Below are 20,657 nucleotides of genomic sequence, written 5' to 3'. Positions count from 1 at the left end.
GTTACAGAAGCACAAACACACTGGAGTAGAAGCTCTTTTCTCACTGAAAAGATTTTCTGGATAGATTCTTGTAGCTGTGGCTGGTGTGCTTAGAAACACAATGGAGCCAAGTCACAGCATTGCACAAATCCCCTTTCAAATTTGAGGACAATATCACCAAAAATGAGCATTCTATATTGTTTTTTGGAATCTATGTCTAGACAGTTTTCCAGAAGGGACATTTGGAAACTCCAAAATGACACATGGAAACAAAATTATATTATGGGTCTTACATCAACGAACTACACACCATTGGAAATGTAATGCTATTAGCTAAAATGCTTTTTAGTCATCACTTCAATAACATGTCTGTAGTCGGTTCTTTGATGAGCTGAAGTTATACAGAATTTTCCTACACACGGATGGGGGTAATGCAGTTCATCTGCAACTAAGTTACCAATACTGTTTGGAGATGCTTGTGCTTGGGCTGATAATGTTCTATAAAGCCTATACAAAATGTAGATACATTCCTATGTACAAGTACTTTTGTAGAAGTATACGGCAAAACAGACAACAATGCTAATTCCTCTATATAAATTTTAAGTAAATAATGGACATTTAATCAAAGTTTCTCCATTTTAGCGCATTTTCAGAATGAGAAACTATTATGCATTTGGTCCGCTGGACACTAGTTGAGAAAAGGATACTGACATTACCGTATTTCTTGTAGTATGTGGATTTACAAAATGCAGAGAAGGTGAGAAGGTTGTTTTAACCTTTTTTAACCAAAAAAGGGGATTAATACTTGAATTGTATTGTTAAAAATAATATAACAATACAATTAAATTATCATCACAAATTACAAAATGCAGGATAAAAATACATTTTAAGGAAATAACAGAAAGCCGGTTATACCCCATACCCTATACAATGGTGCACTGGCTGTGCCTCAGCTGGGAGGTAAAACTGCAACAAATGCACAAAGATATCAGCATGTAATACAGTACAAATCCATTTGAAAAAATTAGCACTTGCACAGCTAGCTTTATGTAGCAACAAGAGTTCTCAACCTGCAGATGCTGTGGATTTCCTTGGTGCTAGCATCTTATTCATCAATTACAGCAGTTGATTACATGGTTAACACATGTCACATGGTCGACTGGGTCTGAATTGGTGGCTGGTTTTCAAGTGTAAACAAACAAGCATCAGACCCTGCGACTCTTCAGGACCAGGATTGAGTAGCACCACTATGACTCCCAGGCAGAGAAGGTTACAGCAGCTATGATGTGTTAAATAACACTGTGAGCACTTTATTAGGTAGACCTGTACACCAGCTCTTAATGTAAATATCTTATTGACCAGTCATGCGGAAGCAACTGGATTCATAAAAGCAAGCTGATATGGTCAAGGGGTTCAGTTGTTGTTCTGACCAAATATCAGAATGGGGAATAAATGTGATCTAAGTGACTTTGATTGTAGAATGATTGATGGTGCCAGGCAGGGTGGTTTAAGTAGTTCAGAAACTGCTGATCTCCTGGGATTTTCACACACTGCAGTCTCTAGACTTAACAGAGAATGATGCAAAAGAAAAAAAAAACATCCAGTGAGCAGCAGTTCTGTTTGTGTAAAATGCCTTGTTGATGGGGAAAGGTCAGAGGAGAATGGCCAGACTGGTTCAAGCTGACAGGAAGGCAACAGTAACTCAAATAACCACTTGTTACAAGTATCTCTGATGGCAGTAGTGAATGGCCAGGTGGAAGGTCTACAGCAGCAGACAACACTGGGCTTCAACTTCCACTCCTGTGAGCTAAGAAAGAAAGATTGGTGCAGGTTGAACAGGCAAAAATTGGAAAACAGTTGTCTGGTCTGAGGAATCTCACATACACAAATAGGCCCTTTAATATAAATTGAGCATTGCTTTAGTGCCACGGGAGCGTGTCTATGTTCCCACAGCTCTATGTTCAGTTGACTTCACACTCAGCAGGCTGCTTGCATGGGACGTGAAGAAATCCAGTGTATGTTTGTGCAATTTAGACACACTACACGTTCAATTATCTATAAGTTTTTAATGAACAAGCAAACAAGCGAAATAAGAAAAAAAAAAACACTATTTATGCAGTTCACTTAAAACTGGAAAGGGCTCTACATCAGTACTTTCAACCTTTTATGTGCCAGGAACAGGCATCTGCAAGTGCTGTCCTTTGAGGACTATTTTGACATCTAAATATATAAAGTTCAGTTTACACGATCAATAATAAACATTTAATTTTGAAAAAAAATTAAATCTTAGAAATGTGGAAACATAGGGCTGTGGTCACCACATCTCAATCCAGTAGAGCGCCTTTGGGATGTGGTAGAACGTGCCAACGACAAATCTGCAGCAACTGTGTGCTGCTATCAGGTCAACAAGAACCTGAATCTCTAAGGAATATTTCCAACACCTTGTGGAATCCATGCCAAAAGAATTCAGCCTATTCTGGAGCAAAGGGAGGTCCTACCCAGTCCGAAAAAGGAGTGTACATTGGAATGTGCTTTGGAAGAGAAAGAGGCATTTCAACACAATATGTTTCAAGTCCATGAAAAGTTTATGCTCCTTGCATGCATTTGTTTGTTTTGTTCTGTAAGGAAGCAGAGTACATGTCCATCTGCCACACTGAAAGGGTCTCATTAAGTGTCATACCTTCAAATCAAATCAAATCAAATCAAATCAAATTTACCATTTACCATATCACATTTGATAGTAATCCAGACTTGGACATGAATGATCAAGATATTCATTTTGCAGGCAGGAAGACTTATTTCTCCTCGTGGACAAAGTTAGCAGGCAATGGACACAGAGTGTACTGTGTAATGACTTTAAGGCACACGATTTTATTTCCGTTAAAAATAATAATATGTTCATGTGTTCCTAAGATATCACAAAACTCTCCCCGCCCCTCCAGGGAGAAAATACGTTATAGCAAAAATCAGATAGATCAACTGAATCAATTTAGATGTTCTTAGAAGAGTGGAGAAAATCAGTTTGGTAAATCGACGATGATAGCGACAGTGGGATTTTGGACAGAAGCTTCTTTGAATGCCGTGCGAAGCAGCCTATCGTTAGTCAGTCTCTCATCAACCGCAACCAATAGCCGGCGCTTTCAAGAGAGGGATTCTTGCTACTTTCCAACTGCCTCTCTGTCGGGGAAGACTGGGACTTATCAGTGGGAACTGCGCGCTTCGCTGTAGTACTTTACTGTGGATTTTAAATTCACCACCTGCGATTTCAAAACAGCCCGTTCGCTCGAGACAAACTGCCACTAGAATCGACATGAACAATCCGGTGTGCTTGGGTATTCTGATGGGGATGAGTGTACTGTTGCTTCAACAAGGTAGGCAAAAAAAAATAGTTTTCTGTCTAATGCTTGGCATACGGTAAATATGCATTTGTAAATTTGCAGTGTACCTGTGGAAACTCATATCTTCATCAATTCTATGGATTAAGGGAACTGACATATGAAACATCACCATTGCCTTGCGCTACTTTAAGCGCGTGCTAATTATGTTGCATAATGTTTGAAGTGCTTTTCTACAGAGTAATTGGTAAACAATGAAGCGATTAGTTTACTGCGACTCTAGAACGCTAGCCAAAGCATGTGATTTGAATGCGTCTCAAAAATGCACTACTAAGACTGTTATATTTCCCCACGTTTTTTAAACGTCTATATTTTATATGTAGCATATAACCAGATAGCTTACGCTTGCACGTCTATATTGCTTAGGAATGGGACATATAGCCTAACCGCCGGATACCTGATTCTCATGACGTAACTATGAACAATTATTTTCTGTTTTTTTTGCCGACACACGCTCTCGGAGCTTGTAGGGTTTATGTATGGTGCGGATCAGCGTCTCTGCTGCAGAACCCCTGAACAGAGGAGCAATTAGCAGAAATTAAAAATGCCTGTCATTACACAAAGTTAGTAAGTTGGTTGTCTGTCCTTGCTAAAATGTGTTCAGGTGTTCGGAAGTCAATAAAGGTCCGAAACCGTCAAACTCAAACAAGTACTGCAGGTAGTCACCGGATAATAAATCATCCACCCTTTAATAAATAAGAACTAAGCAAGTGGGTGCTAATTGACCTCGATTGGGTAGAGGGTAATGCAACACAGTTGGGAATTGTGCAGGTCGATACCGGGTCCAGGACCCATCGTGTAAGCAATTGTTTACCACTCCTTTTATTAAAGTTTATTCAAGTATTGTTTTGTATATGGTGGCGATAATTTGCAAGATCACGCCTTGCTGTAATTAGAATTGTGTTTCAAATTGTAGCCACTGCACCTTTTTTGAACAATGTTATTTCGTGCAACCATACTAGGTAGCTACAATTATAACGAATGACGTGCTCTAGTTGGACCATGAATCTTTCAACACAGCGCAAATAATAATAATTATTAAAATAATACAAATCGCATATAACCTACTGCTGCTCCTTCGTGCTTCAGTAATTGCGCTGTCACTTGATGATAAGAAACGAGTGTGTTCAGTCTTTTCCTCTCTCACTTCCATGTTTTAACCCCTTATCATTTCGCGAGCTTTTAGACCGTTAAGAATTGCACCAAGTAGGCTACCGGAACAAAATTGTAAATTGGATCACGTTAAACTGCAACAAGTCAACCCCCTGACAGCCTTTTTAGTGGCGCCGGGCAACCTAAAAAACTAATCAAGTGAAGTCAAGTCTGTCCGCACAGACAGAATCTGCTGAAAAGATTTTGAGTTCGAGAATAGGGCACGGTCAAAAATAAACCAATTGCACAAGCAGGTTGTGCTGGGCAGTTTTTGTGGACTCGTCCTCACCCATATTACCAGAGGGCAGCGATAGAACCGCTCCAGGGGCTGTGTTGCCTGGATGCGTTAGTGCCCGCCAGGTCCGTTTTGAAAGCCCTGCGGCGTAATCGTGCCCTGCCTACATCGGCGCGAAGGCGGGAATTATCGGTCATTAAAGTGAAAGTCAGTGCAACAGATGTTTCTTGGCATCCGCTCCTGAGGGTCGAGAGATACAGTTTAGAGCGGTTATGCTGTCTCCGCAGGAAGACAAGAAGATCGCTCCAGATGGCCTCTGAGACTCACCCCCCCTCCCCTTAGCCCGCCATAGTCCACGGTTCTGCTGCTCCTCTGTCGAGCAGAACTCGACGGATAAATTGTCTTCTGAAAGACAGCCATTAAAAAGAAAAAAGAAAAAAAAAGTTGGTTATTTACCGGCTCTCACTCCCAAGTTTCTTGATTCAGTGATATTCTTATACGACAATAGTTACATTTCAGTCCAAATCACAAAGCATGGAGCCTCCATTTTAAGCAACGTGTGGAAACGGCCACGGTTCTCATAATTGTAGCACTCAGCAATCCGTTAATCATCCAATTACCATGTAATTAGATGCGTGAGGAGAAATGACAGCACCGTGTTTATGCATGTTGACACTGATCATGACGCAGACAATATGGCAATAACACCTTCAACAACATGTGAAATAGTTCTTTAAGGAGTTGGGCTTGTGTGTTTTTAAACATGCTATTTTCTCTTTAGTGTAGAACAAAATTGTTCGGCAAAAAATAAAACGAGCTGTTTGCCGCTGTATAAATGTCATTCAGGTTTAGTAAGTAAAGTTCAGCACTCAATATTTTGTTAAATTTAAGCATCAGTCGTTTTACCCTATTTTCTCAGTTCTATGTTCGTGCGAGAAAACTCTTGTCATTTGTATTTTCAGCTGGTCGAAAGATATTTTCGCATTTACTTTAGTAAATGTTAGTAATGTTACCATTAGTAACATTTTATTTTAACGCTTGGGATGGCATCTTGAGGGAGATTGTTTAGAGAAGCTTTCAGAAGTGTCAAAGCTGGTTGACTGAGCCACTTTTATTTTTCAGTTGGTTGGCATTGTGGTATTTGGTGAGTTTTTTCCTGTCATTTAGTTTTAATGCATTGGCAGTTTCTTGTTCTGTTACTGACTGAATTGGAGCTCTTGTGCTTGTGTGCCATATGCAGTTGTCAGCTTTTCAAGTTTATTATTATACTTATTTGCCTTAAAAGCAGTAATTCCAAGGTTGAAAGCCTCTCAAGCTTACTGCAGGTTTCGTGAGTTGTCATCATTAGAGGAAGGTACAGTAATTCCTTGACCATCTGAGTCACATTGTCCACACACTGTATCAAAATGAACCTTGAATATACACTCACTGAGCACTATATGTGGAAAATGTTTTACTTTATTACACCTACTTATTCATGCGATTATCTAATCAGCCAATTGTGTGGCAGCAGTGCAATGCATACAATAATGTTGATACGGGTCAGGAGCTTCAGTTACTGTTCACATCAACCATAAGAATGGGGAAAAAATGTGATCTAAGTGACTTTGACTGTGGAATGATTGTTGGTGGCAGACAGGGTTGTTTGAGTATCTTAGAAATTGCTGATCTCCTGGGATTTTCATACACACTAGTCTATAGTGTCTGCAAAGAATGGTGCAAAAAAATCCAGTGAGCAGCAGTTCTGCAGACAGAAACGCCTTGTTAATGAGAGACATCAGAGAATGACCAGACTAGACGGCCAAAGCTGACAGGAAGGTGACAGTAACGCAAATAACCACACATCACAACAGTGGTATGCAGAAGAGCATCTCTGAACACACAACGCATCATAACTCTTAGTGGATAGGCTACAGCAGTAGAAGTCTAATAAATACCTAATAAAGTGCTCAGTGAGTGTATTTAAGCGCTTCACAATGTCCTCTGCACAGAGGAACAATATTTGAAATGGAGATTAACGGTATCTGCTGGAATCATTCTCAAATCACCCATGACTGATTGTGCTTGCAAAACATAATGTGCAAGAGATACTTATGTTGAATGTACAGATTGGCAGTATGGGGTAAGTGCTCCTTGCGTAGTTGGCTGGATGTTGGAATTGCCCCTTGTGCTTGAATTTCCCACGTGTGCTTTAAAACCTTCACGTCATTGAGCCATCCGCTTTTTGGGTAGGAATGTTTGCTGCGATTCGAACCTCCATTAAATCAGAATTCAAATAGTGTTTTCGTTGTTCTCTCTCTCTTGTTTACTCCTCTCCTGTTCCCATCTTAATTTTGTTGATGTTAGTTTTTTATGGCAATCTTTGTGTGTTGTGAGGTGTGTAGATAAGTTGTTAGATTAATGTACAAAATGCATTAAGACCATAAGCATGCCATGTACCTGTAGCATATTATTTTACCCTGTCATCAGTCTTGAAAACATTGCTTGTTGTTTATGTTACGCTGTTCCACATTTTCCTGTAATTGCATCGCTTTTATTGTTTTGCTCTGATGAACATGTCACGTTGCCTTTTGGCGTAATGAGTCGGGCATCTGCGTGGATTGCCTGTAGTGCCACCAGGTGGAGAACCGCTGAGTGCAGGTGGACAGGCCTTGTGGTCATGTGCTCGAGATGAACCGCAGGGCTCAGAAGTGTCTGCAGATTTTTTCAGAGCATTCCGTCACACAGAAATCTTTCACCGAACAATTGGCATGTTCACTTTTTAACCTACCAATGCTGTGACAGGTTAAAAAGCCAAAGTCGTTCTCGACTGCAGGAATCTGACACAATAGAGGAACCTGAGGAGACAGTTAAGTGAGTCAAGTCAATTTTATTTCACAGCGCTTTTCACAGAAAACTGTCACTAAGACACTTTACAGAGTAACAGAAGGGCAAAAATAAAAAAAAATAAAAAAAGCCTGGCTTGAAACCCCAAATAGTAAGGGGAAAAAAAAGGAAGGAGTAGGGTACCTAGGGTAGTCTGAATTGGGGTGTTACAATTGTGCTGGACTATAGTCAAGTTCACACTTCCAAGAGAAAATGACCAGCAGGATGAACAGTGGAAGGTTTGATGCTACTCACATTTGGTGCCATATGATGGCATAATCTCGCCTTATTGGTCCATACATCCATGAGGGGGAGGGAGCGGTTGTTTGGGCTGTTGAAACATTCATATATGAGTTTTCATTTCAGTTAATTCAGTTTGAGAAATCTCCCAAAGCGATCTTAAAAATTCACGATCGAATTTGCTTCCAGTTACTTGAAAAAAATATAATGAGTGATATATTTCACATTTGGCAGGGAACCCACGAAAATAGCAAACAGTATACCGTGAAAATGAACCGAACAATGAGTAGCACTCATTGTGGATCGCTGGAGCCGTATAAAGTGGAGAATATAATTAAACATGTAATTTCTAAGCCTTTCACTGTGTCATTCTAGCCCAGTTGTCATGGTTATGTGAAAGATGACCATATATCTCCAGATAGGGGGGAAAAAAGACAGATCAGATTCTAAACATAAATGACATATCAGCTGGAGCTTGACATCACTCTCCCCTGTGAAAATTTTTCATTTCCTGTGGAAACGGACAAAAATCCCCAGGTCGTGCTGTCGAACAGTAATAGGCGCTCTCCCAGTATCATTAACAGACATCAGACGGTCTCTTTTTTCTTTAAAGGAGCGCTTGTTCATCTCAGGAAGACGCCGCAGCAGAGGACAGAATGAAGTTTGGTCTCGTGCTCTTCTCCCGCTCCGTGCACAGCCTAGCGTGTTATTAGGTACGGCTGATATGTGCGAGTAATTGATATTTGTTACTGGCCAGATGTGAAATGACCGCGTTGTCTCTTTGTGGGAAATGGACAGAGGGTTTTCCCATTTTCCGAATGAGCGGGTGATAAATACGGGGGCTGGCCGGTCGCCCATCGCTTTAGCATGGCTGTTGCGGTAATGGAAAAAATCTCGATCCAAAATGGTGAAATCTCGATCCAAAATGGTGACGCTGTTCTCTCAATAAGCACATACATTTATGTGGGTGAGGACAAATAATTGAATGATATTACACATATGCTGCATGAGCTACGTATGTGATGGCCCTGATTTAGGGATGGTTTATATTCAGTAGGAGTGAATACATAATGCACGCCATTTTGTCACTTTGCTGACCACAGTGTACGGTTGTAATTTATTCATTAATTTTGTGCATTTATCTATGTTTAATAGCGGTTGACTTCTTTCCTGAAGGCTTCGTGTTTTTGTAAGCGACTGGCCTTCCACCTGGCCTCATCCCTGCCGGCTACCTGTCAGTATCTTTTAATTAATCAGCCAATAAACATCCGCCGTCTGGAATGGAGAATAGATTGAGGAGAATGCTTGACGGTGCCCTGTTCCGGACTGGGAGGCCAGGCGAGGCGTGGAGCTGCCGTTGTATGTGTTTAACGGCGCGGTGGGAGCGACCCAGGTGTCCGGGAGGCAGGGAGGGTGTGAAACCGCAGGCCGGAGCGGGTTCAGAATCTTTATCCGTACATCTGTAGCAGCGTTACGAGCCCCCGGAGACCGGGCCTGCTGGAGTCAGGCCGGGGGACTGCTGAATTTCATCTCGTAGCGAGTGCAGAGTTCTTGCCACTTTTTTTTGCTCTGTCACGGCACCTCAGCAGTGAGAACTTTGTATTTTAAGCGTTTTCTCCAGTTGCCTCGAAACACGGTGGTTTAAAAGCCAGGGCTGTGCTGAAAATATTGATACGCTTGCCTCTCACCTCCATATGCGCGCCTTGACTGCCACTTCAAAACTTCTGTTAAATTCCAGCCGAACAATACTACTGTTTTTTTATAATAGCTACCATTTTTGGAAAGTAAGCGAAAGCATTCAGAACTTTTTTTTTTCTTTGTTCATAATGGTTTTTTTGTGCGTGAGCCCATTGAACTTCAAAGGCTTTTGTTTCTTTTTTTTTGTTCTTCTTGGCTGGAATTATGCAGTTTCTTTGCATTGCTTTAATCTGTACAAAAAAAAGAGCTGTGCTAAATACTTCTTTCTTGATTTGTTTTGTTTAGAAAAAGAAAAGAGAATAAAGTTTTCCAGAACTCGCGTCCCCTGGTGTATTGGCGTGTGTTTTGCATTGTGTCTGGCGCCTTACAGTGAACAGCTCGTGTTAAAACATGGACGCCATTTTAACTGCCTTAGTGCAATCAAGGTGAGAAAATGAAATATGAAAAACCTCCAGACTCTGTTATTCGAATTGTCAGGGGGACAGAAGCGTATGACAGACACCCTGGGTAAGGAAATACCGAAAATAGAAACGGAAGATAGGCACCTCTGCTTATGACTCTTCCGCAAGCTGTTCACCTTTTCTTGCTTTTGGAAACAGGAATGTCTGCTGGCTCTACTGAACCACAGGCCTGCAGTGACTGCAGCTGGGCTGGCCAACTCAACTGTTCTGCATGTATGCGCTATGCCGTATGTACAATATGTACAGTACTGTGCAAAAGTCTAAGGCGCCCTAGATTTTTTTAAATATATGAAATTGTTCTTTGATTTTAATGTATTTATTTCCGAACATTCATTTTCCCCCCAAAAAAAGAAACGTTACAGTGTTAAATAAGGTTATTGTTAAATAAGGTAACCTATAAAGCATTTGACCGCTTTTCAGATAAAAAACCTGATCGAAGCTGTCTGGGATTACCTGGAGAGCCAGAAGCAAGTGAGACAGCCAAAGTCTGCTTGTATAACTGTGGCAAGTTCTGCAATATGTTTGGAACAACATACCAGCTGATTTTCTTACAAAACTGCAGACAGTGTACCCGAGAGAACTGATGCATTTTTAAAGGTGAAAGGTGCTCACAACGAATATTGATTTTAGTTCCTAACTGTTCACTGCTCTTTATAGTATTTTGATATTTAGAAACTTTTCATTTCATTATTTTTGAAAGCGTCTTTGCTTTATGGATTTTTTTTGTGCCGACGACTTTTATACAGTACTGTACACACGCTATATTATATGTAGTGATGTTGTCCGTCAAACTGGATATCTGGTAAGTGGGGGAACAGTGCGTTGTGTTCCGAGGAGGCCGTTTTGTTTCTGTGCGTTTCAGGCAGTTGTCTGCTGCCTTCAGCGAGGAAGGGTGAGGTGTGAATTGCAGATCCGCTGAGTATTCTCTCTCTGTTCTTCGGTAGTGGTTCCACGAGCAGTCAGGGGCGGCGGTTTGAGTTCGGGGTGTGAGACTGTGTCTGTCGTGTTGCGTTTGCTGAGGGGGCAGGAGAGCTGAAAATACCCCAGATGACATGGGAGCGAGTCGCTTCCTGACCGCCAAATGAGCAGGAATTAACTTGGAGTGATGTGACATTTTTACCGCTTTCTCCAGCTGATTTGTCCTTCTGTTTACTTGTGTAGACTTCTTTGTGGGTCTATGTACATATGCCCAAGTACCATAGACGTAAAGCTAATGTTACTTTTTAGTCCAAATAATTTACATTTTATGACACCATAGCTTAGAACAGTAACCATATTCTCTCACTTGTGAACATACTAACGAGTAAAACTATTACTAGGATGCCAATTAAACTACTGAAATGCATTTTTCTGACAAGCAACATTCATTACATTACATTACATTAATGGCATTTGGCAGACGCTCTTATCCAGAGCAACAATCCTCTCCTGGAGCAGTGCAGGGTTAAGGGCCTTGCTCAAGGGCCCAACGGCTGTGCGGATCTTATTGTGGCTACACTGGGGATTGAACCACTGACCTTTTGGATCCCAGTCATGTACCTTAACCACTATGCTTCAGTACACTGTAGAGAGACAGAAGCAATATGAACTATTCAGTGTTCGCATAGATGTGGGCAAATATACACTCAGTGACCACTGTATTAGGTAGACCTGTAGGTTCAGCTGTTGTTCATACCAAATGTCAGAATGGGGAAGAAATGTGATCTTAGACTGGGTGGTTTGAATATCTCAGAAACTGCTGATCTTCTGGGATTTTAACACAACAGTCTGGAGTTTGCAGAAAATAGTGTAAAAAAAAACATCCAGTGAGCAGAAGTTCTGTGGGCAGAACCACTGTTACTAAGAGACATCAGAGGAGAATGGCCAGACTGGTTGACAGGAAGGTCTCATAACAGACAGGTCTGAGATCAGTGGAGCTGCTGCTTCCTGTGCTAGCCCATAGCGCACAGCTCATAACAGACAGGTCTGGGATCAGTGGAGCTGCTGCTTCCTGTGCTAGCCCATAGCGCACAGCTCATAACAGACAGGTCTGGGATCAGTGGAGCTGCTGCTTCCTGTGCTAGCCCCTAGCGCACAGCTCATAACAGACAGGTCTGGGATCAGTGGAGCTGCTGCTTCCTGTGCTAGCCCCTAGCGCGCTCCGCATTGAGCTTCAGGCCATGCCCTCTCAGGCTCTGGAAGGCTCTGGAGTGCTCCCGCAGACGAGATTTCATTAACTTTCACAGATCTCTTAAGTTCTGGAAATATCAGTCTTGGACCCCCTTTTTTGGGATTTGCGATTTGATGCCTGGAGTATTTTTTTCAGTCCAGGAAACCACAATGTCATGCCGTGCTTTTTTTGCCCGTGTAACAACTGGGCCCGTTGACTCAAACCCGCGGTCCACATGGCAAGTGTAGATATGAGATTGAAACGTTAATGTGCTTTAAAATGAAGATTATTTCCCCCCCACAGGAGGAAATGAGGGCAGTTTTACGTAAGTAAATAAATAAGTAAAGGAGCGGAGGTGAGTCACGGTGTTTGTGCTTCTCTGGGTCGGGCAGCTGTGAGGGAATGGGAGCGATAGGCATGCACTGTTCCTGCTCAGGACTGCTGGAATCCAAAAAAGCCACATCTCCTCAGCTTAGCCCAGAACTGCTTCTCCCCCGGGAGCCTCTGCACAGACCTCACTGCAGCTGCTCACGCTATTGATGAGGGCCAGCTGCTGTAGTGGCTGTGTGAGTGCTGTCCATGGTGCTGCAGTGTGCTTATGAGTATGTAGTATGTAGGGTGCTGTCCATGGTGCTGCAGTATGCTTATGAGTATGTAGGGTGCTGTCCATGGTGCTGCAGTGCGCTTATGAGTATGTAGGGTGCTGTCCATGGTGCTGCAGTGTGCTTATGAGTATGTAGTATGTAGGGTGCTGTCCATGGTGCTGCAGTGCGCTTATGAGTATGTAGGGTGCTGTCCATGGTGCTGCAGTGTGCTTATGAGTATGTAGTATGTAAGGTGCTGTCCATAATGCTGCAATATGCTTGTGAGTATGTAGGGTGCTGTACATGGTGCTGCATTGTGCTTGTGAGTATGTAGGGTGCTGTACATGGTGCTGCAGTGTACTTGTGAGTATGTAGGGTGCTGTACATGGTGCTGCAGTGTGCTTGTGAGTATGTAGGGTGCTGTCCATGGTGCTGCAGTGTGCTCATGAGTATGTAGTATGTAGGGTGCTGTCCATGGTGCTGCAGTATGCTTGTGAGTATGTAGGGTGCTGTACATGGTGCTGCAGTGTGCTTGTGAGTATGTAGTATGTAGGGTGCTGTCCATGGTGCTGCAGTATGCTTGTGAGTATGTAGGGTGCTGTACATGGTGCTGCAGTGTGCTTGTGAGTATGTAGGGTGCTGTTCATGGTGTGAGTCATTACCATGTTGTGTTGCAGTACTGAAGTCAGATCAGCGCTGGTTCTGGTGCCGCAGCGGACTACTGCCCACTGAGTGCACAGCAGTGGTAGTGATTGAGCACAGACACGCTTTCAATAATTAATGGACTAACCGGATTAATGAATAAATGAGTTGAAGGTTGGGTCACAATGCTCCGCTCTTTGCAGCGGTGTCTGGGCCCTGAAACCGACGTTAGTCCTGTCTGCTGCCGTCTCACACCACCCAGAATCAGGATCACAGCAGCACTACACACCCATGGCACGGAGCGCCAGGATGCAGCGAACGCTGTTTAAGACGTGTCGTGTGCGTACGTTTCCTCCCCGTCTTTGAAGCGCTGATCAGAGCCGTCTTTTTCCGTTTTGATGTTTGTTTTGTCGAATTTCATCAATCTCCTCCGCGGCGCGGGCTCCGTGGAGTGTTGGAATATCTCATTTCGACGCCTGAATCTATGGCTTCATACGGGCCCTGTTTTGAGATTAATCTTTTTTGGTTTGATCTTCCCCGGCTCCACCGTCTGTTTGGGGAAAGTGTCGTCCTAGGTACATTACAGGGTGGAAATGTGCTATGCGCATTTCTGGTGTTCGCATGCAGATATTCCGGAAAAATCTACACCTAGAAAGGCAGTGTAGGCATTGATCTATGGGTAGAGGTGCTATCCATCACCTCGGTCTCGGTGACGCCTTGTATGTATTTATTGACTGATTGATTGATTGATTTACAGCCGTTTAGATACAATTCTAGTCGACTTGTACACTTCCGCGCATATCATGTTTAATGCATAACGTTTCAGGCTGATATGGCAGACGCAATACCGGTCTTACAAGATTCATGCTTTTGTTCTGAGAGGCAGGAGGTGCGTCTCCGTGCCGGTTTACGGCTTGATTTCTCCGCAGCGGGCGACATATGGCCGGCCTCATTCGGATACAGCGCGGACGAGGCCCGTGTCCTTCTAAATCAGCTGAAGGTTTCAGGGACTGCTGTCGGCCCTTTTTTCCTTCTTTACCTCAGGAGTTCTCCTGAAGAAAGGATGAATTATGGGCCGCTGGAATCTGACATCGACTGTCTTCCTCCAGAATTAATCAGGCTCGCTAATTCATCACGTCTGAGCCCAAAGACTGCGCGCCTTTACTGCTTACTGCGCTCTCCCCTGACTGGCTCTGTGCCCTGCGGTTCTTTTCTGGAGCGTCTACTGTTGCCTCTGAGCAGTTAGCCCCATGCAGTTCTTTTCTGGATCTGTTACTGTTTCCTTGAAGTAGTTAGCCCCATGCTGTTCTTTTCTAGATCTATTACTGGTACCTATAAGCAGCCAGCCTATCCGCATATTGAAAATGAACATAACTTTTGGCTTAATTCATTTTTCAGTGCTGTACGGCATGCTTTGAGTTTAATGACTAGGCCTTGTCTAAATATGGTAATAACAATATAATTTATTATTATTATTATTATTATTATTATTATTCATAATAAAAATAACATTATTATTATTCATTCATTCATTCATTATCCTAACCCGCTTATCCTGAACAGGGTCGCAGGGGGCTGGAGCCTACCCCAGCATACATTGGGCGAAAGGCAGGAATACACCCTGGACAGGTCACCAGTCCATCGCAGGGCATTATTATTATTAATAACAGTAATAATCATAATAATAATGGTGCTGTGGATAGCACTGTCTCCTCACAGGAAGAAGGTTGTGGGTTCGAATCCCGGGCCAGGGCCTTTCTGTGTGGGGGCATTAACAGGGCGTTGCATGCATGCTCAGTCAACTCACCCTGTATACATAAAGGTAGAAATAATCATTATTATCATTATTGAGCGTTTTGCAAATAATGTAGGTGACACGTATCCACACTTTACCAGATTGGACAGGCCAGCAGAAACAGAACATCACTCTGTCTGTCAGCCTGTCAAGATCTGTGTCCCCTGATCACCTCAGTCCTGTCTATTTCAGTCTCATCCCCCTGTTCTTCTCCTCTATTTCACTCACCCTCCTGTTCCTCTCCTCTATTTCACACTCATCCCCCTGTTCTCCTCTATTTCACTCACCCTCCTGTTCCTCTCCTCTATTTCAGACTCATCCCCCTGTTCTCCTCCTCTATTTCACTCACCCTCCTGTTCCTCTCCTCTATTTCACACTCATCCCCCTGTTCTCCTCTATTTCACTCACCCTCCTGTTCCTCTCCTCTATTTCAGACTCATCCCCCTGTTCTCCTCCTCTATTTCACTCACCCTCCTGTTCCTCTCCTCTATTTCACTCACCCTCCTGTTCCTCTCCTCTATTTCACTCACCCTCCTGTTCCTCTCCTCTATTTCACTCACCCTCCTGTTCTTCTCCTCTATTTCACTCACCCTCCTGTTCCTCTCCTCTATTTCACTCACCCTCCTGTTCCTCTCCTCTATTTCACACTCATCCCCCTGTTCTCCTCCTCTATTTCACTCACCCTCCTGTTCCTCTCCTCTATTTCACTCACCCTCCTGTTCCTCTCCTCTATTTCACTCACCCTCCTGTTCCTCTCCTCTATTTCAGACTCATCCCCCTCTTCTCCTCCTCCTCTATTTCACTCACCCTCCTGTTCCTCTCCTCTATTTCACTCACCCTCCTGTTCCTCTCCTCTATTTCAGACTCATCCCCCTGTTCTCCTCTATTTCACTCACCCTCCTGTTCCTCTCCTCTATTTCAGACTCATCCCCCTGTTCTTCTCCTCTATTTCACTCACCCTCCTGTTCCTCTCCTCTATTTCAGACTCATCCCCCTGTTCTCCTCCTCTATTTCACTCACCCTCCTGCTCCTCTCCTCTATTTCACTCGTCCCCAGTTCCTCTCCTCTATTTCTCTATTCCTCCTCTATGTCTCATCCTCCTGGGTGGTAGATCTCTCCCGGGTGATGACTGGTAGCTGGTCTGTAGCGGGGCCAGAGGAACTAAAGCAGTATTAACCAGTATTAAAGGGGTAATGAACCCTAAATCAGCTTTTTGAGTTGTAAAGCTGAGTTTTTTTGCCTCCGTTTTATAGATAACAGTAATCCTATTGTTTTAAGAAATTTATATTTAATTAAGCCGCGCTACTTCGTTTTGTGTGAAAAGAGAGCAAGCTTGACTGAAAATCTGACGTGGCACGAGGGTAAAAACCGGCATAGACGTGAGCGAATGAACTCTACCCTCTTGTTGATTGATGGGTAGGACTGTAGAGCCACTCGGCCAGAGCGAACACGCCCACAGAAACGTTGTATTCTCTCCAGGCTCGTGCCTCGAGGGGGAAGGCCCGGCGGAGTTTCCGTATGAAATAAACCAAACCGTCAGTGACCAGTCTTTACATCCGCGCAAAATGTAGTCACGCGTATATAAAAATCAGCCGTTTTCCAAACGCCAGAAAGCCACTGTGTGGCTTAGCGCACAGAAAACGGGTTTAAACCCAGATTTGTACTTTTATTTCATTGCCAACCGCTGACACCGTTAGCCTATAAGATCAAGTCGTTAGCTAACACTGCTTCTGCAACGTTTAGTCAAAAGTGAAAACGAAAGATTATGATCAAGTAGGTAGTCTTGTTAGTTAGTCTAACTTCTCAGTCTACTTTTCAGGGTCACGGATCAGAATGCAGTTGAGGTGGGATTGAATAACATTAATTCATGTTTTTTTCCGTTCACTTGTGGCCATTCTTGCCTGTGATGTGTTGCCGAATGCCAACCCCCTAACTGACACCGCCAGTTAGATAAACTGTCATGGGCGCCTCACCTCTCCAGACTGTACTTTCTAGACTCTTCCGCTGCACTGCAGCTATGAGAATCGAGCGGGGGGCTATGACTACCTGGGCTGTGTCAGTTTGGATAATCTCTTGGTTTTGCTGTATTATTTCGCCGTTGGGCATCACAGGTATAATACAGTTGGTGATTAGCTGTGTCGGCCATTTTGAGTCATAATGAAGACTGCTGCTATTGCACTCGGCCGTTAAAAAATAAAAAAGGTGTTCTCTATCTTTTCTTAAGCCCTGCTCCATTTCCTTGAGAAGAAGGAAACGGTGTATAGAAGGGGGAAATGGAGAAATGCGTAGACATTTGACAATGATAGATATTAATTATTAGTTTGACTTCAGCGTGTCCGCCATTACATTCTTTATTAACATAAATCTGGATGGTGCTGACTTGCCGACATGTTTCCATTCATATTCATAAAAGGCTGCATATGCGATGGCGTCTTCACAAGCCGGCTGTTTATTTGTCATATGGAGTACATTGTGCATATATATTATTATTATTATGCTGTTATTGCAGATGGCAACAATCTACAGCTATACACACAGCACGAGGCATAGAGATGGATTCAGATGTGTGACGATGGCTAAGTAGCTTGCTCTTAATTCAATCCTTTTGCAATTTCACAATGGTTGTGCACTGGCAATATTGCATATAACAAGGTGAACATGCAAAAAACTGTGCACTGTTTATTAAGAACATGGTCACGTACGCAAAGGTATGCATTTGCTGTTATAAACCTTCTGGTAATTGACTGCTGCATGTTTTTTTAATTTCATTGAAAGAGGGGGGTGTGTGTGCGTGGGAGGGGGGTGAGGGAGGGGGCTGTTCTGTGTGTGTTTGTGTGTGGGTGGCTGGGTTAGTCTGTGCATGCATGCATTTGTGTGCGTGTGTGTGTTTCTTGTGTGTGTGTTTGCATGCATGGGTTTGCGTGTGTGGGTTAGTCTGTGTCTGTGCGCGCGTGTGTGTGTGTGTGTGTGTGTGTGTGCTTGTGGGTGTATTTGTATGCATGTATGTGTTTTGATTAGTGTTTGTGTGCATGGGTTTGCGTGTGTAGGTTAGTCTGTACCTGTGCCTGTGTGTGTGAGTGTGTGTGTGCGTGTGTGCGTGCGCATGTGTATCTGTGTGTGTGTGTAAATGTATGTGCAGATTTGTGTGTGCGTGTGAGTGTGTGCGTGTGCATGTGTGAGTGTGTGCGTGTGAGTGTGTGCGTGTGCGCGTGTGTGCGTGTGCACATGTGAGTGTGTGCGCGTGTGAGTGTGTGCGTGTGCATGTGTGAGTGTGTGTGTGTGCGTGTGAGTGTGTGCGTGTGCATGTGTGAGTGTGTGCGTGTGCGCGTGTGAGTGTGTGCGTGTGCACATGTGAGTGTGTGCGTGTGCACATGTGAGTGTGTGCACATGTGAGTGTGTGCGCGTGTGAGTGTGTGCGTGTGCATGTGTGAGTGTGTGTGTGTGCGTGTGAGTGTGTGCGTGTGCATGTGTGAGTGTGTGCGTGTGCGCGTGTGAGTGTGTGCGTGTGCACATGTGAGTGTGTGCGTGTGCACATGTGAGTGTGTGCACATGTGAGTGTGTGCGCGTGTGAGTGTGTGCGTGTGCATGTGTGAGTGTGTGTGTGTGCGTGTGAGTGTGTGCGTGTGCATGTGTGAGTGTGTGCGTGTGCGCGTGTGAGTGTGTGCGTGTGCACATGTGAGTGTGTGCGTGTGCACATGTGAGTGTGTGCACATGTGAGTGTGTGCGCGTGTGAGTGTGTGCGTGTGCATGTGTGAGTGTGTGTGTGTGCGTGTGAGTGTGTGCGTGTGCATGTGTGAGTGTGTGCGTGTGCGCGTGTGAGTGTGTGCGTGTGCACATGTGAGTGTGTGCGTGTGCACATGTGAGTGTGTGCACATGTGAGTGTGTGCACATGTGAGTGTGTGCACGTGTGAGTGTGCATGTGTAAGTGTGTGTGTGTGCACATGTGAGTGTGTGCACGTGTGAGTGTGCATGTGTGAGTGTGTGTGTGTGCGTGTAAGTGTAAATGTGAGTTAGCCTGCCACCTTCTTCACCACAACTGCCTTAAACCTCGGGCCGCATCCGGAAACAGTGGACCCGATTATCCGCGCATCTGTCTGTCTGACCCTGGCGCGTCCGTTAACCGCGCGGCCCTGTGAACCCTGGTCGTGGCGCGAGGGAGCGTCTGGGAGCAGTTGGACGGGACGTCTCCTCTCAGACAGGCGGACGGGCTGTGATTAATACGTACCTGGCACCTCATCAGTCTGCGGAGACGCACGGAGCCGGGGAATCTCGCTCCGCTCCGCGCCGCCGCTAACCGCAGTCCGGGCACGCCGTTCGCCGATTAAAATAGTACAAAACGCAGTCTGTCAGCCCGCCGTCAGCCGTCTCCCTGAGCCCGGGCCTGCACACGGGCGGGCAGGTCTATGAATATTCAGCGCACTCACCCTCCCCCTGCTCCACTTCCATGCTAATGCTAGTGTACTACACACAAGTATGTGATAAAACTACTCTAGGGGCGACAGTGGCTCAGGCGGTAAGAGCGGTCGTCTGGCAGTCGGAGGGTTGCCGGTTCGATTCCGCCCTGGTTGTGTCGAAGTGTCCCTGAGCAAGACACCTAACCCCCTAATACTCCTGATGAGCTGGCTGGCGCCTTGCATGGCAGCCAATCGCCGTGAGTGTGTGTATGAATGGGTGAATGAGAAGCATCAATTGTACAGCTTTGGATAAAGGCACTATATAAATGCCAACTGTTTACGATTTACTCTCCACTGTGGTGGTATCCAACCCTGTTCCTGGGGAATCTACCTTCCTGTGGTAGGTTCTCGCTTCAAACCGAATTTGGCACATCTGATTACAATGATCACATTGACTTCTAACTAGCAGCTCAACAAGATTTCTAGAGTGAGCGAGGTGTGTTTTTTCTGCATTCCCAATATCTCGGAAACTTGTAATTGTGACCTTCCCGGAGCTTCTTGCCAGCCGTCATGTTGCTACAAAGTTACCACTGGAACAAGTTTCCGAGTTCACAAGGAAGGCAGCATTTGTTTGGATTAGTGCGAAAACCTACGAGACCGTATATTTCCAGGAAGAGGCTTGGTTAACACTGCTCTTCACTAAAACAACAGCGTCACCAATCCCTTTGACAGTGACGTGTCAAGTCGAAGCAACCGACTTCTGTGAGCCAAACCACCAGTGTAATGAATCGATGGGTAGTTCTTTGGGATGAGCTAATTTTAGCCCGAATTGGAAAAGGTAGCGCGCTAACAAACATCCGTGAAAGCCAGGCTTCCTCAGTTTTCATTAAGCCCCCTTTCATTTCGAATCAGTGTCACATTTCATTCTGTTTGCAGGGCCCTGATGCCACTCTGTGTGCGTAAGCAGCTTACTTTCTAACCTATGGAGTCTGCGATTCCCCCTTCCCATTGGTCACGCTCCTAGCAGCCTCTTTCTTTAAGGCGACCCGGCCCTATCGAATGGAGGCG

General features: G+C 44.4%; 1 protein-coding gene across 3 annotated transcripts in view; it reads left to right on the top strand.

Annotated features, from left to right (window-relative positions):
* The first annotated feature begins 3,164 nt into the window (after nucleotides 1-3,164).
* The window catches only part of LOC133107905 (protein CEPU-1-like), a 298,151-nt gene continuing 280,658 nt past the window's right edge, over nucleotides 3,165-20,657 (top strand). For all 3 annotated transcript variants that reach the window (XM_061217197.1, XM_061217196.1, XM_061217194.1), the window contains exon 1: nucleotides 3,165-3,350. In XM_061217197.1, coding sequence (XP_061073181.1) covers nucleotides 3,290-3,350 — 61 coding nt within the window. In that variant the 5' untranslated portion in view covers nucleotides 3,165-3,289. The remainder of the gene's footprint in view (nucleotides 3,351-20,657) is intronic.

This window comes from Conger conger, chromosome 13, assembly GCF_963514075.1.
Source record: "Conger conger chromosome 13, fConCon1.1, whole genome shotgun sequence".
In the NCBI taxonomy this organism is placed as follows: domain Eukaryota; kingdom Metazoa; phylum Chordata; class Actinopteri; order Anguilliformes; family Congridae; genus Conger; species Conger conger.
Note: the sequence above shows the minus strand (reverse complement) of the source record. Positions and strands in the feature narration are given on the sequence as shown.